At 43.5% G+C, this 16869-nt stretch overlaps 1 protein-coding gene across 1 annotated transcript in view; it reads right to left on the bottom strand.

Annotated features, from left to right (window-relative positions):
• Positions 1 to 16550, bottom strand: part of ngfra (nerve growth factor receptor a (TNFR superfamily, member 16)) — a gene marked incomplete at both ends in the record, with an annotated part of 33332 nt that extends 16782 nt beyond the window's left edge. The window contains 2 exons of the mRNA XM_080523380.1: positions 13633 to 13795; positions 16512 to 16550. Of these exons, the coding sequence (XP_080379506.1) occupies positions 13633 to 13795; positions 16512 to 16550 (202 nt within the window). The remainder of the gene's footprint in view (positions 1 to 13632; positions 13796 to 16511) is intronic.
• Between the last annotated feature and the right edge of the window lie 319 nt (positions 16551 to 16869).

Below are 16869 nucleotides of genomic sequence, written 5' to 3'. Positions count from 1 at the left end.
GACCTTGGAGTAAATAATGACTATGAAGAATGTGAACTCTGAGCCGTTGTTTTCTTAACACTCACACTTGACGATACAACCTTTCCCCATCCCTTTCAATTATCCCAGATTACAGGGCCCTAGCTAATTCTAGCTTGTATGCATAAATCAGTTTGCAGCTATCACTGGCAGTCGTTGTATATAAACATGTCTTAACGGGACTATAATGTTCCATAGCCACAGGAAACAGAGAGAGAAAAGGGAATGTTGAGTTTCATATGACTTTATAGCCACACAGGGCAGGCCAACATCTCCCACATTATGCTCCTCTCTCCCTGAACACAGTCCACTGTCCTGAGACAGTCCTCTCACCCTGGCCACTATATCCATGACCAACATGATCTTATCTTGTCGCATGTTAGTGGTTGAAGAGGGGGGTAGCGAGCAGGGGGGTGGGGGGGGAGTAAAGGCACTGTAAATGTGCCAATTCAGCCTGTGAAGCCCCCACCTCACACCAACACATGCACTGATGTGATTCGACCCCATTACCGTCATCAATAATGCACGTTTGGACATCCTTGAGGTTCTCCTATGTCCATCCTCTTCTCTGCAATCAGCACATTCCTAGTGTGGGCTCTTAGGGAGGGTCACCGTTTCTGCTGATACGTTCTACTCTTATATCATCCAGTTTTATGTTTTTTTTTTTAGAGCGGACTACAGTTAACCGTTTCTGCTAACATAACATTATATAACCCTAACAACATTATTGCTGTTAACGTACCAAACCAGTCTCCAAATGGCTAATTATTGCTAATTGTTGTTGTTTATGTTAATATTTGCTAATGCCTTCCCCAGACAACTTACCTTACATTAACTACAATTCACATAACTCTTATGTAACGTATCTTTTAGTTTTTGACATATCTTATGTCACAACAGGTAGTCAGACGCTGGTATAGCCAGATAACGTGATCCCCAAAGACCATTATTTCCTTTGTCTGCAGAAACAATTCCCCAGAATGTCTTCTGTTGGAGACTATGTTGTAACGTACTGTAACATATTGGCCCTTCATATTGACTCATTCGTTCTCGCCAAACAAATGATCAATGTTCGGAAGACCTGCGTGCCATTTTTTATCTGTCTTAAATACTTTAAAGGTTTCTTTACAGTGACTAAGTGTGGGCTAATTATCGCCACGCTTCAGTGGTCCAGCTGGCTGGCTCCCCCTGCTTTTAAACATCTGTTAAGAATATTATTAATGCCATTATCAGGATATTAAAAGAAAGTCTTATCTGGTTCCAATTATTAAGTTATAATGATTTATACCTGATTACCTCCTCTTGTGCTATTCGGGGTCAGTAGATTACTGGAATACTGTAGCTTCCGCTGGAAGTATCCACAGAGGACTAGTCAGTGGGAGCTCTCATTGTCTCTTTCTCTCATTCCCCCCCCTTTCTCTCCTTCCCCCTTTCTCTCCTTCCTCACGGATCCACAATCACTTGGAGGACTTACTTTCACACATCATTGACCGCACGGCCTGCAGTTCTCCTCTCTCTCCCTCTAAATCTAAATCGCAACTGACCCCTGGTCAAGTCAGAGGACTTCTTAAATGCTTCATCGACTGGTACAGCTTTGCTTTTCTCTCCCTCCGTCCTCACTGATCCCCAGTCTGTTGCAGCCATGCCCCTTTATGATGCTTCACTGAGTGATGCAGCATTTGTTATGTTGTCTCCCAGGGACAGGACAGGCGGAGAGGAGTGGAAAGGACTGATAAATATTTCAGCAGTGCTGATGATGGCAGGCGTCTAGACCGGGGAGGAGGGGGAGGCCATGGGGGAGGGGAGGGTTACAGGTACAGGAAGTGGAGCATTGAGAGAGGAAGAGGTAAACAGAGATGTGCCCGTAAAAAGGAAATGGATGTGCTGAATGTTTTTTGTTGTTGTTGTTGTTGTTTTGTTTTAGTTTTTTTTTTTAAATCGTTTTAAATATTAATCACTGCACTTTATAAAGCCATGCCTCTGTCTGTTTATTCATAGCTTTTGTTATTCAGGTAAAGGTCAGCATTTCCAAACGGAGACCTTCTCTGGCCCTATTTCGGTACTCAGTGCTCTCGGATGCCTCAAGTACATTAAGATTTCATGTGAGAAAAAAAAAAAAGTGGACTGCCACAGGAAATTGATTCAACCACTTGGGTATTTCAGCTTAATTGCTCGATGTTTATCAGTGTTGCCATTGATACCGTTTCTGTATTGTGGCTCGCGATAATTAAAACTAATTGGAGGTACAGTGGGCATGGGACAATGGTTTAATTAGCTGTTTTCAATTAGTTCAAAATCCATTCATGTAGCACTATACATGATAAATGAGCGGGCCGTGCTCTTTGGTGCCCGGCTCCCTACGTCTATTTTAGCCCCTGATAACACAGATGAGTCACAATGACCGTATTGCGCAGCTGAGTGTTGCATCCCCAGTGGAGGAGAAGGATGCAGAGTAGAGGAAGAGGTTGGTGAGGCAGGAGGCGCTACACATCCGACATGGGGGGAGAGTGGTACTGGTGGTACTGGTGGTACTGGTGGTACTGGTGGTACTGGTGGTATTGAAAAGAATGCTCACAAAAACGGCTCGAGGCCGGTAGCATCAGCCACATCATTGGAACCTTGAGCCGCGTGCCGCTATGCATGTCTTATGGCTCATGCCTCCTATTTCCACAAGTTCCTGCTGCAATCCATCAGTCATGTTATTTGCTGATAATTATTAATTACTGTCCATTCCCCTCCTCCTCCATTTCCTTACTCCGAAGAATACTGCATCTCTCCCCTTCTCTTCTATCCTTCTCCTCTATCCTTCTCTTCTATCCTTCTCCTCTATCCTTCTCTTCTATCCTTCTCTTCTATCCTTCTCCTCTATCCTTCTCTTCTATCCTTCTCTTCTATCCTTCTCTTCTATCCTTCTCTTCTATCCTTCTCCTCTATCCCTCTCTTCTATCCTTCTCCTCTATCCTTCTCCTCTATCCTCTTCTATCCTTCTCCTCTATCCTTCTCTTCTATCCTTCTCTTCTATCCTTCTCCTCTATCCTTCTCTTCTATCCTTCTCTTCTATCCTTCTCCTCTATCCTTCTCCTCTATCCTTCTCCTCTATCCTTCTCCTCTATCCTCTTCTATCCTTCTCCTCTATCCCTCTCTTCTATCCTTCTCTTCTATCCTTCTCTTCTATCCTTCTCCTCTATCCTCTTCTATCCTTCTCCTCTATCCTTCTCCTCTATCCTTCTCTTCTATCCTTCTCCTCTATCCTTCTCCTCTATCCTTCTCCTCTATCCTCTTCTATCCTTCTCTTCTATCCTTCTCCTCTATCCTTCTCCTCTATCCTTCTCCTCTATCCTTCTCTTCTATCCTTCTCCTCTATCCTTCTCCTCTATCCTTCTCCTCTATCCTCTTCTATCCTTCTCCTCTATCCTTCTCCTCTATCCCTCTCCTCTATCCTTCTCTTCTATCCTTCTCCTCTATCCCTCTCTTCTATCCTTCTCTTCTATCCTTCTCTTCTATCCTTCTCCTCTATCCCTCTCTTCTATCCCTCTCCTCTATCCCTCTCCTCTATCCTTCTCCTCTATCCTTCTCTTCTATCCTTCTCTTCTATCCCTCTCCTCTATCCTTCTCCTCTATCCCTCTCCTCTATCCTTCTCCTCTATCCTTCTCTTCTATCCTTCTCTTCTATCCTTCTCTTCTATCCTTCTCTTCTATCCTTCTCTTCTATCCTTCTCTTCTATCCCTCTCCTCTATCCCTCTCCTCTATCCTTCTCCTCTATCCTTCTCTTCTATCCTTCTCTTCTATCCTTCTCTTCTATCCTTCTCTTCTATCCTTCTCTTCTATCCTTCTCCTCTATCCTTCTCTTCTATCCTTCTCTTCTATCCTTCTCTTCTATCCTTCTCCTCTATCCTTCTCTTCTATCCTTCTCCTCTATCCTTCCCTCTATCCTTCTCCTCTATCCTTCTCCTAAATCCTTCTCCTCTATCCTTCTCTTCTATCCTTCTCTTCTATCCTTCTCCTCTATCCTTCTCTTCTATCCTTCTCTTCTATCCTTCTCTTCTATCCTTCTCCTCTATCCTTCTCCTCTATCCTTCTCTTCTATCCTTCTCCTCTATCCTTCTCTTCTATCCTTCTCTTCTATCCTTCTCTTCTATCCTTCTCTTCTATCCTTCTCTTCTATCCTTCTCCTCTATCCTTCTCCTCTATCCTTCTCCTCTATCCTTCTCTTCTATCCTTCTCCTCTATCCTTCTCTTCTATCCTTCTCTTCTATCCTTCTCCTCTATCCTTCTCCTCTATCCTTCTCCTCTATCCTTCTCCTCTATCCTTCTCTTCTATCCTTCTCTTCTATCCTTCTCTTCTATCCTTCTCCTCTATCCTTCTCTTCTATCCTTCTCCTCTATCCTTCTCCTCTATCCTTCTCTTCTATCCTTCTCCTCTATCCTTCTCTTCTATCCTTCTCTTCTATCCTTCTCCTCTATCCTTCTCTTCTATCCTTCTCTTCTATCCTTCTCTTCTATCCTTCTCCTCTATCCTTCTCCTCTATCCTTCTCTTCTATCCTTCTCTTCTATCCTTCTCTTCTATCATTCTCCTCTATCCTTCTCTTCTATCCTTCTCTTCTATCCTTCTCTTCTATCCCTCTCTTCTATCCTTCTCTTCTATCCTTCTCTTCTATCCTTCTCTTCTATCCTTCTCTTCTATCCTTCTCTTCTATCCTTCTCTTCTATCCTTCTCTTCTATCCTTCTCTTCTATCCTTCTCTTCTATCCTTCTCTTCTATCCTTCTCCTCTATCCTTCTCTTCTATCCTTCTCTTCTATCCTTCTCTTCTATCTCTCTCTTCTATCCTTCTCTTCTATCCTTCTCTTCTATCCTTCTCTTCTATCCTTCTCTTCTATCCTTCTCTTCTATCCTTCTCCTCTATCCTTCTCCTCTATCCTTCTCCTCTATCCTTCTCTTCTATCCTTCTCTTCTATCCTTCTCCTCTATCCTTCTCCTCTATCCTTCTCCTCTATCCTTCTCTTCTATCCTTCTCCTCTATCCTCTTCTATCCTTCTCTTCTATCCTTCTCTTCTATCCTTCTCCTCTATCCTTCTCTTCTATCCTTCTCCTCTATCCTTCTCTTCTATCCTTCTCTTCTATCCTTCTCCTCTATCCTTCTCTTCTATCCTTCTCTTCTATCCTTCTCTTCTATCCTTCTCTTCTATCCTTCTCTTCTATCCTTCTCTTCTATCCTTCTCCTCTATCCTTCTCCTCTATCCTTCTCCTCTATCCTTCTCTTCTATCCTTCTCTTCTATCCTTCTCCTCTATCCTTCTCTTCTATCCTTCTCCTCTATCCTTCTCTTCTATCCTTCTCCTCTATCCTTCTCCTCTATCCTTCTCCTCTATCCTTCTCTTCTATCCTTCTCTTCTATCCTTCTCCTCTATCCTTCTCTTCTATCCTTCTCTTCTATCCTTCTCTTCTATCCTTCTCTTCTATCCTTCTCTTCTATCCTTCTCTTCTATCCCTCTCCTCTATCCCTCTCCTCTATCCTTCTCCTCTATCCTTCTCTTCTATCCTTCTCTTCTATCCTTCTCTTCTATCCTTCTCTTCTATCCTTCTCTTCTATCCTTCTCCTCTATCCTTCTCTTCTATCCTTCTCTTCTATCCTTCTCTTCTATCCTTCTCCTCTATCCTTCTCTTCTATCCTTCTCCTCTATCCTTCCCTCTATCCTTCTCCTCTATCCTTCTCCTAAATCCTTCTCCTCTATCCTTCTCTTCTATCCTTCTCTTCTATCCTTCTCCTCTATCCTTCTCTTCTATCCTTCTCTTCTATCCTTCTCTTCTATCCTTCTCCTCTATCCTTCTCCTCTATCCTTCTCTTCTATCCTTCTCCTCTATCCTTCTCTTCTATCCTTCTCTTCTATCCTTCTCTTCTATCCTTCTCTTCTATCCTTCTCTTCTATCCTTCTCCTCTATCCTTCTCCTCTATCCTTCTCCTCTATCCTTCTCTTCTATCCTTCTCCTCTATCCTTCTCTTCTATCCTTCTCTTCTATCCTTCTCCTCTATCCTTCTCCTCTATCCTTCTCCTCTATCCTTCTCCTCTATCCTTCTCTTCTATCCTTCTCTTCTATCCTTCTCTTCTATCCTTCTCCTCTATCCTTCTCTTCTATCCTTCTCCTCTATCCTTCTCTTCTATCCTTCTCCTCTATCCTTCTCCTCTATCCTTCTCTTCTATCCTTCTCCTCTATCCTTCTCTTCTATCCTTCTCTTCTATCCTTCTCCTCTATCCTTCTCTTCTATCCTTCTCTTCTATCCTTCTCTTCTATCCTTCTCCTCTATCCTTCTCCTCTATCCTTCTCTTCTATCCTTCTCTTCTATCCTTCTCTTCTATCATTCTCCTCTATCCTTCTCTTCTATCCTTCTCTTCTATCCTTCTCTTCTATCCCTCTCTTCTATCCTTCTCTTCTATCCTTCTCTTCTATCCTTCTCTTCTATCCTTCTCTTCTATCCTTCTCTTCTATCCTTCTCTTCTATCCTTCTCTTCTATCCTTCTCTTCTATCCTTCTCTTCTATCCTTCTCTTCTATCCTTCTCTTCTATCCTTCTCTTCTATCCTTCTCCTCTATCCTTCTCTTCTATCCTTCTCTTCTATCCTTCTCTTCTATCTCTCTCTTCTATCCTTCTCTTCTATCCTTCTCTTCTATCCTTCTCTTCTATCCTTCTCTTCTATCCTTCTCTTCTATCCTTCTCTTCTATCCTTCTCCTCTATCCTTCTCCTCTATCCTTCTCCTCTATCCTTCTCTTCTATCCTTCTCTTCTATCCTTCTCCTCTATCCTTCTCCTCTATCCTTCTCCTCTATCCTTCTCTTCTATCCTTCTCCTCTATCCTCTTCTATCCTTCTCTTCTATCCTTCTCTTCTATCCTTCTCCTCTATCCTTCTCTTCTATCCTTCTCCTCTATCCTTCTCTTCTATCCTTCTCTTCTATCCTTCTCCTCTATCCTTCTCTTCTATCCTTCTCTTCTATCCTTCTCTTCTATCCTTCTCTTCTATCCTTCTCTTCTATCCTTCTCTTCTATCCTTCTCCTCTATCCTTCTCCTCTATCCTTCTCCTCTATCCTTCTCTTCTATCCTTCTCTTCTATCCTTCTCCTCTATCCTTCTCTTCTATCCTTCTCCTCTATCCTTCTCTTCTATCCTTCTCCTCTATCCTTCTCCTCTATCCTTCTCCTCTATCCTTCTCTTCTATCCTTCTCTTCTATCCTTCTCCTCTATCCTTCTCTTCTATCCTTCTCTTCTATCCTTCTCCTCTATCCTTCTCTTCTATCCTTCTCTTCTATCCTTCTCTTCTATCCTTCTCTTCTATCCTTCTCCTCTATCCTTCTCTTCTATCCTTCTCTTCTATCCTTCTCCTCTATCCTTCTCCTCTATCCTTCTCCTCTATCCTTCTCCTCTATCCTTCTCCTCTATCCTCTTCTATCCTTCTCTTCTATCCTTCTCTTCTATCCTTCTCCTCTATCCTTCTCTTCTATCCTTCTCTTCTATCCTTCTCTTCTATCCTTCTCTTCTATCCTTCTCCTCTATCCTTCTCCTCTATCCTTCTCTTCTATCCTTCTCTTCTATCCTTCTCTTCTATCCTTCTCTTCTATCCTTCTCCTCTATCCTTCTCTTCTATCCTTCTCTTCTATCCTTCTCTTCTATCCTTCTCTTCTATCCTTCTCCTCTATCCTTCTCCTCTATCCTTCTCCTCTATCCTCTTCTATCCTTCTCTTCTATCCTTCTCCTCTATCCTTCTCCTCTATCCTTCTCTTCTATCCTTCTCTTCTATCCTCCTCTTCTATCCTTCTCTTCTATCCTTCTCCTCTATCCTTCTCCTCTATCCTTCTCTTCTATCCTTCTCTTCTATCCTTCTCCTCTATCCTTCTCTTCTATCCTTCTCTTCTATCCTTCTCTTCTATCCTTCTCTTCTATCCTTCTCTTCTATCCTTCTCCTCTATCCTTCTCCTCTATCCTTCTCTTCTATCCTTCTCTTCTATCCCTCTCTTCTATCCTTCTCTTCTATCCTTCTCCTCTATCCTTCTCCTCTATCCTTCTCCTCTATCCTTCTCCTCTATCCCTCTCTTCTATCCTTCTCCTCTATCCTTCTCCTCTATCCTTCTCCTCTATCCTTCTCTTCTATCCTTCTCTTCTATCCTTCTCCTCTATCCTTCTCTTCTATCCTTCTCTTCTATCCTTCTCCTCTATCCTTCTCCTCTATCCTTCTCTTCTATCCTTCTCCTCTATCCTTCTCCTCTATCCTTCTCTTCTATCCTTCTCCTCTATCCTTCTCTTCTATCCTTCTCTTCTATCCTTCTCCTCTATCCTTCTCCTCTATCCTTCTCTTCTATCCTTCTCCTCTATCCTTCTCCTCTATCCTTCTCCTCTATCCTTCTCCTCTATCCTTCTCCTCTATCCTTCTCTTCTATCCTTCTCCTCTATCCTTCTCCTCTATCCTTCTCTTCTATCCTTCTCCTCTATCCTTCTCTTCTATCCTTCTCCTCTATCCTTCTCCTCTATCCTTCTCCTCTATCCTTCTCCTCTATCCTTCTCTTCTATCCTTCTCCTCTATCCTTCTCCTCTATCCTTCTCCTCTATCCTTCTCTTCTATCCTTCTCTTCTATCCTTCTCCTCTATCCTTCTCCTCTATCCTTCTCTTCTATCCTTCTCCTCTATCCTTCTCTTCTATCCTTCTCTTCTATCCTTCTCCTCTATCCTTCTCCTCTATCCTTCTCCTCTATCCTTCTCCTCTATCCTTCTCTTCTATCCTTCTCTTCTATCCTTCTCCTCTATCCCTCTCTTCTATCCTTCTCTTCTATCCTTCTCCTCTATCCTTCTCCTCTATCCTTCTCTTCTATCCTTCTCCTCTATCCTTCTCTTCTATCCTTCTCTTCTATCCTTCTCCTCTATCCTTCTCTTCTATCCTTCTCCTCTATCCTTCTCCTCTATCCTTCTCCTCTATCCTTCTCCTCTATCCTTCTCCTCTATCCTTCTCCTCTATCCTTCTCTTCTATCCTTCTCTTCTATCCTTCTCTTCTATCCTTCTCTTCTATCCTTCTCCTCTATCCTTCTCCTCTATCCTTCTCCTCTATCCTTCTCCTCTATCCTTCTCTTCTATCCTTCTCTTCTATCCTTCTCTTCTATCCTTCTCTTCTATCCTTCTCTTCTATCCTTCTCCTCTATCCTTCTCTTCTATCCTTCTCTTCTATCCTTCTCTTCTATCCTTCTCTTCTATCCTTCTCTTCTATCCTTCTCTTCTATCCTTCTCTTCTATCCTTCTCTTCTATCCTTCTCCTCTATCCTTCTCCTCTATCCCTCTCTTCTATCCTTCTCTTCTATCCTTCTCCTCTATCCTTCTCTTCTATCCTTCTCTTCTATCCTTCTCTTCTATCCTTCTCCTCTATCCTTCTCCTCTATCCCTCTCTTCTATCCTTCTCTTCTATCCTTCTCCTCTATCCTTCTCTTCTATCCTTCTCTTCTATCCTTCTCTTCTATCCTTCTCTTCTATCCTTCTCTTCTATCCTTCTCTTCTATCCTTCTCTTCTATCCTTCTCTTCTATCCTTCTCTTCTATCCTTCTCCTCTATCCTTCTCCTCTATCCTTCTCCTCTATCCTTCTCTTCTATCCCTCTCCTCTATCCTTCTCTTCTATCCTTCTCTTCTATCCTTCTCTTCTATCCTTCTCCTCTATCCTTCTCTTCTATCCTTCTCTTCTATCCTTCTCTTCTATCCTTCTCTTCTATCCTTCTCTTCTATCCTTCTCCTCTATCCTTCTCTTCTATCCTTCTCTTCTATCCTTCTCTTCTATCCTTCTCTTCTATCCTTCTCCTCTATCCTTCTCTTCTATCCTTCTCTTCTATCCTCTTCTATCCTTCTCTTCTATCCTTCTCCTCTATCCCTCTCCTCTATCCTTCTCCTCTATCCTCTTCTATCCTTCTCTTCTATCCTTCTCCTCTATCCTTCTCTTCTATCCTTCTCTTCTATCCTTCTCTTCTATCCTTCTCTTCTATCCTTCTCTTCTATCCTTCTCCTCTATCCTTCTCTTCTATCCTTCTCTTCTATCCTTCTCCTCTATCCTTCTCTTCTATCCTTCTCTTCTATCCTTCTCTTCTATCCTTCTCTTCTATCCTTCTCCTCTATCCTTCTCTTCTATCCTCTTCTATCCTTCTCTTCTATCCCTCTCCTCTATCCTTCTCCTCTATCCTTCTCTTCTATCCTTCTCTTCTATCCTTCTCTTCTATCCTTCTCCTCTATCCTTCTCTTCTATCCTTCTCCTCTATCCCTCTCCTCTATCCTTCTCCTCTATCCTTCTCTTCTATCCTTCTCTTCTATCCTTCTCTTCTATCCTTCTCCTCTATCCTTCTCTTCTATCCTTCTCTTCTATCCTTCTCCTCTATCCTTCTCTTCTATCCTTCTCTTCTATCCTTCTCCTCTATCCTTCTCTTCTATCCTTCTCTTCTATCCTTCTCCTCTATCCTTCTCCTCTATCCCTCTCTTCTATCCTTCTCCTCTATCCTTCTCTTCTATCCTTCTCCTCTATCCTTCTCCTCTATCCTTCTCTTCTATCCTTCTCTTCTATCCTTCTCTTCTATCCTTCTCTTCTAACCTTCTCCTCTATCCTTCTCTTCTATCCTTCTCTTCTATCCTTCTCCTCTATCCTTCTCCTCTATCCTTCTCTTCTATCCTTCTCCTCTATCCTTCTCTTCTATCCTTCTCTTCTATCCTTCTCTTCTATCCTTCTCTTCTATCCTTCTCCTCTATCCTTCTCTTCTATCCTTCTCCTCTATCCTTCTCCTCTATCCTTCTCTTCTATCCCTCTCTTCTATCCTTCTCTTCTATCCTTCTCCTCTATCCTTCTCTTCTATCCTTCTCTTCTATCCTTCTCTTCTATCCTTCTCCTCTATCCTTCTCCTCTATCCTTCTCCTCTATCCTTCTCTTCTATCCCTCTCCTCTATCCTTCTCCTCTATCCTTCTCCTCTATCCTTCTCTTCTATCCTTCTCCTCTATCCTTCTCTTCTATCCTTCTCTTCTATCCTTCTCTTCTATCCTTCTCTTCTATCCTTCTCCTCTATCCTTCTCTTCTATCCTTCTCTTCTATCCTTCTCCTCTATCCTTCTCCTCTATCCTTCTCCTCTATCCTTCTCCTCTATCCTTCTCTTCTATCCTTCTCTTCTATCCTTCTCCTCTATCCTCTTCTATCCCTCTCCTCTATCCTTCTCCTCTATCCTTCTCTTCTATCCTTCTCTTCTATCCTTCTCTTCTATCCTTCTCTTCTATCCTTCTCCTCTATCCTTCTCCTCCATCCTTCTCCTCTATCCTTCTCCTCTATCCTCTTCTATCCCTCTCCTCTATCCTTCTCCTCTATCCTTCTCTTCTATCCTTCTCTTCTATCCTTCTCCTCTATCCTCTTCTATCCCTCTCCTCTATCCTTCTCCTCTATCCTTCTCTTCTATCCTTCTCTTCTATCCTTCTCTTCTATCCTTCTCTTCTATCCTTCTCCTCTATCCTCTTCTATCCTTCTCCTCTATCCTTCTCTTCTATCCTTCTCTTCTATCCTTCTCCTCTATCCTTCTCTTCTATCCTTCTCTTCTATCCTTCTCTTCTATCCTTCTCCTCTATCCTTCTCCTCTATCCTCTTCTATCCCTCTCCTCTATCCTTCTCCTCTATCCTTCTCTTCTATCCTTCTCTTCTATCCTTCTCTTCTATCCTTCTCCTCTATCCTTCTCCTCTATCCTTCTCCTCTATCCTCTTCTATCCTTCTCCTCTATCCTTCTCTTCTATCCTTCTCCTCTATCCCTCTCCTCTATCCCTCTCTTCTATCCTTCTCTTCTATCCTTCTCTTCTATCCTTCTCTTCTATCCCTCTCTTCTATCCGTGGAGGCTGGTTGAGGTAGGAATCTGAGGACGGGCTCATTGTAATGGAATGGACTGCACTTATATAGCGCCTTATTCCAAAGCACTTTACAATTCATACACCAATGGCAGCAAGCTACCATGCAAGGAACCGGCCCGCTGATTGGGAGCAATTTGGAGTTCAATGTCTTGCCCAAGGAGACATCGACATGTGGACAGGAGGAGCCAGGGATCGAACCATCGACCTTGTGATCATCAGACACCAGCTCTGCCTCCTGAGCCACAGAGAAGAGATGCAGTATGAGAAGAAAGTGGGGGAGGAGGGGAACAGAGAGTAATTAATCATTATCAGCAAATCCACCAGCATCCCCTGCTCTCTACCTAGATGGTCTGGCTGGAGAACAACACACACGCTATTGGAGACAGTGACGTCCTTAGGCCTGGGCATCCGGGGCCCGAATGTTTTATGAATAGACCCATATCTCCGGATCCTGAAAAAAAAAGAAAAGAAAAAAAAGTCGCTATCTACCGCATTGCCATCGATTTAGCGCAAGCCCCCACTCCTCAAGCAAAAAGGAATGCTAACACCCCCCCCCCCCCCCCCCGCCCCTCTCCCAGGCTGGGCTAAGCCCCCAAAGTTTCAAGATCCTAACAACGCCTCTGATTGGAGAGACTTTAGATGTTGACATCTATGAATACAGATCATGTAGCATTTGCTTTCCACATGGTTGGCCAGCAAACCCCAGACATCCCAGATGAGTGTTGCTTGTATGAACTTGTTAGAGTGATGTATCAACCCTTCACCAGAGGGCCTCTTTTAACCAAATTACTTAATTGACCTAATTGTCGACCTCCTCTGTTTTGTGTCACTCTCAAGACTGCTGGAAACCACCAGAATCCCTGGGATTTACATAGAACCTCAAACGAAGCCTACTTTGTCTGAAAACATGTAGAGGGTGTGGCTGAGGCTTACCTTTGGTCAGTAGGACACGACACACACAGCAAGTCTTATAACAATACCTTGCTGCCACATACATAGAATTCTCGTCATCCACCTGAACGATCCAGTGACCTATTTTAACTTTGCTTTGACTTTTAGCCCGTTACTCTGTATTCCAACAAACAGTATGTGCAATCATCTTAAAGGGCAACAGAGCGTGGGAGAGAGAGAGAGAAAGAGAGAGAGAAAAAGAGAAAAAGAGGAAAATGCTTATGTTTGTTTGTAGAACAGCTCTTCCTCTCTGGGTCTTGATTTTGGCACCTCTCCTGCCTTGTCTGTCTGCCTCTTAGAATCAGTGCTAATGGTTCGCAGCCTGGTAAGTGAACACATTTGGCCTCACTTACATGCATGAAACACAGGAATTCCTGTCTGCTTGGTTGGGACTCTTTGTAAAGGCACAGCAGGCACTTTACAGTAATGAGCGAATTGGACAATAACATTTTAGTTTGAGCTTAGTTATTTCAGTTGAAACTGTGGGTTATAATGTGGCAAAGTGTTCATAAGTGCATACTTGAACAGAAGGTAAAATGTATTTGTGCACCCAAAAAGTGTGCGTGCGTGCATGTGTGTGTATGTCCATGCAAGTGTGTGTGTGTGTGTGTGTGTGTGTGTGTGTGTGTGTGTGTGTGAATGTGTGTGTGTGTGTGTGTGTGTGTCCATGGAGATGTGTCTGTGTGTGTGTGTGTGTGTGTGTGTGTGTGTGTGTGTGTGTGTGTGTGTGTGTCTGTCCATGCAACTGTGTGCCACTGATCTACTCACTGTCCAGGCACTGGGCACAGACGGTCTGGGCGACTCCACACTTCTTCACCAAACCCTCTCCAGGTGGACACTCCTCGCAGCACTCTCCACCCCTGGTGTACTGACCCGACTCACAGGGCTGCAGCACCGCGCGCTCCGTCTTAGACGCCAACAAAACCCCCACCTGCCAGAGTAGAACAGAGGTGGAGGATGTAGAACAGAGTGCAAACACAGTACACACTCCTACATACGGAGGAGCGAAATAGAGGTGTGACAACTCTGGAGGTATAAATTGCAGCCAGGTGTAGAATCTTGTTATTTTTTATCTAACCTCTATCATGATCCGTAATAAATCATTTTTTTCATCCCAATAACAAATCATATCCCCCACAGCAATGCACACCTCCCCAGAATGCACATAAAGTGTCACATAAATGTTCACTACAAGCAAACCGATGCTGCCCCCTGGCCCAACACTTATAAAACACATGTGCACAGTATAAATGTCTCCCCAGGTATGACACCCCTCCCCCCCACACACACACGTCCATCCGCCTATCTGCCCCCACACTCACACCCCCCCAAGCAAGCACACACACACACACACACACACACACACACACACACAGACACCATCTGCATGGGGACACACACATGCACACACACACATGCACACACACACGCGCACACACACACACACACACACACACACACACACACACACACACCACACACACACACACCTCTAGCAAGCATTCCTCCCTTGAGTCTCTCCAGCCCCTCCTCTCAGCCCCTCAGACTCAAGCATCATCTGTGTTTGAAGTGTTTACAAAGACTCTGTGATCCATTCATAAAGGAGAGTTTGTTGTTTTAGACTTGATTTGTGTTTTCCTGCTCATAGGGGGTAATGTTCATTTATCTTGTTTGTGAGTGTTAGCTGAGTACTGCTAGATGGAGTACTGTGTATGTGTATGTCTGGTGATATTGATAAGGTTGTCTATGAGGCTATGGTAAGCAGAGACAACTGGAGCCCTAGCTGAATGTACGTCATTGACTAGTTTCCATATGTGGATCTAAGACAAAACAGTTTCCTCTCTGTAGTTTGCCTCAAGGTTGATGATATTGCACAATTTCACACAAATCTACATGCATGCATGCACACACACACACACACACACACACACACACACGCACGCATGCACGCACGCACGCACAGAGTCTTTCTGTCACACACAATCTACCATACCTCCCCTTCTCTTACTGTATATCCTTTGCAAGCCAACCAGCTTTACTGGCACAGGAACTAAAGGATGTTTGCAGAAGTACAGCACATTCAAATAAGGAAACAATAATGTAACCCAGAATTCATCAACATCGTTAGACTGAAACGCTTTCATGTTTTCATAGGTTGCAAAGAAAAAACGGATATTCTCCACCAGTCTCTCTCTCCTCTCACTGAGACTCCTCCTCTCTCCTCCATCCCTCTGGCCTTGCTTTCATTCAGAAACAGATGCACCGAGAGCAGCCAGCATGTACAGTTCTCTCTCTCCCCCCTCTGCCCCCCCCCCTCCCCGCCCTCTCTCTCTCCTTACCACCCAGTGATATCCTCCACACACCCCATCATCTCAACACCTCCTCTCATGTCATGTCTCTCCAGGAGTATTGCCCACAGCACGGTGAAACCACGCATCAACACCATTTCTTATCTTTCCTAGATCTATGCAACCTGTGGCTCCAAACCACACACACACACACACACACATACACACACACACATAAACACACATAAACACATGATAAAGCTGCCCTAAATCTGCACTCGCTAAACAGAGCAGTTTCAACAAACAAACAAATACACGACACGCGCACACAGACACAGACACAGACACACACACACACACACACACACACACACACACACACACACACACACACACACACACACGCACCAGGTCAACCAGCCTTGACATGCTTGGCTTGTACTCTCCCCAATTTCATAGTCAATTAGATAGTTTATTTCTCAATTTAATTCTACGAACGCACAGTACCACAACGCTGTAAAACAGCTGTCATAACAGCCTGTCCCCGGGCCCCGAGCAGACCTGTTCCCATGATGAGTGAGATAAAGGCCCTCATTAGGCCAGCTGCCTTGGACATGTCAGCAGGATTAGTATATACGACAACTTCTTACCAAATGCAATAAACGTCATCACAAACATCATTATCATCATCATCATCACCATCCTAAATATCCCACCATCCATAGGCATCTTATCATTTCTCAAAACATGTTTAACCTCATCTAATCTGCTTAATCTATTCACTCACTGGCCATGGGCTGACATCATTGTGGAGCATCTTTGGCATAGAGGGTCTAATCTATCAAGACACTGCTTCAATGTTATCTTGATTTCCACCACTCCAAGTTTTCAACTCATAGCCTACAATGATTATAGTAGCCTACATGTCCAAGAACTATTGACCAAAACCTAAGTCCATAATGTCCTCTAATGATTCAAACAATGTTTGTTATGTAATTTTCCTATATCATAGGGAAAGAAAAAAAAACAATATTATGCCATGACACCTGTCACTGAAACCTTGTGGATATTATTTGAAGGAGGGAACTAACAATTAGCAATTGAAGGGAACTAGAACTGATATCAGCTATTAATACTGGGGAATGAAGCAATAATCTTCACAACGTCATGATCTCACCTCAAATGAGTGCCGCGACTAATTGACAGCCAGCACTTAGGATATACGGGCACTGCCGAAACAGCACTGCAGGGAGGCAGCCCCCTATCCAATACAACTCTAGTGCTATAATAAGCAAAGCATTAATCGTTAGCCAAAAATAAATATTATGTATTTCTGAGTAATAAATTAGGTTTACTCACCACTCCAAACAACATCACCAATGATAAGGTACTCATCATGCGTCGCATCCTAGAGTGTCCTAAACAAACAAGCACTATGCTACTAAGTGGAGAAAGCAAAGTGGAAAATCAGTGCCCAATTCAATTGTTCATTTTAATTCCAGTAGCAATGCTTTATAAATGAGTCCGTGGTGCAGTTCCCGTGCTCTTCGTTGCTTTAGCGTTCGGGACCTTTGGAGAGAGAGAGCGTCGCTCGCTTTGGCAGGTCACTTGTGCGTGCGTGCAGAGCGACTGTACTGAGCGCTATCCAGCAGTGCACTGCGGAGGAGAAAGTCGTGCACGGACAGAAGAGGGCACGTCCACTCTCACGATTCTATGA

Source organism: Nansenia antarctica, assembly GCF_963989245.1.
Source record: "Nansenia antarctica genome assembly, chromosome: 2".
Taxonomy (NCBI): domain Eukaryota; kingdom Metazoa; phylum Chordata; class Actinopteri; order Argentiniformes; family Microstomatidae; genus Nansenia; species Nansenia antarctica.
This window is presented reverse-complemented; position numbering and strand designations above follow the sequence as displayed.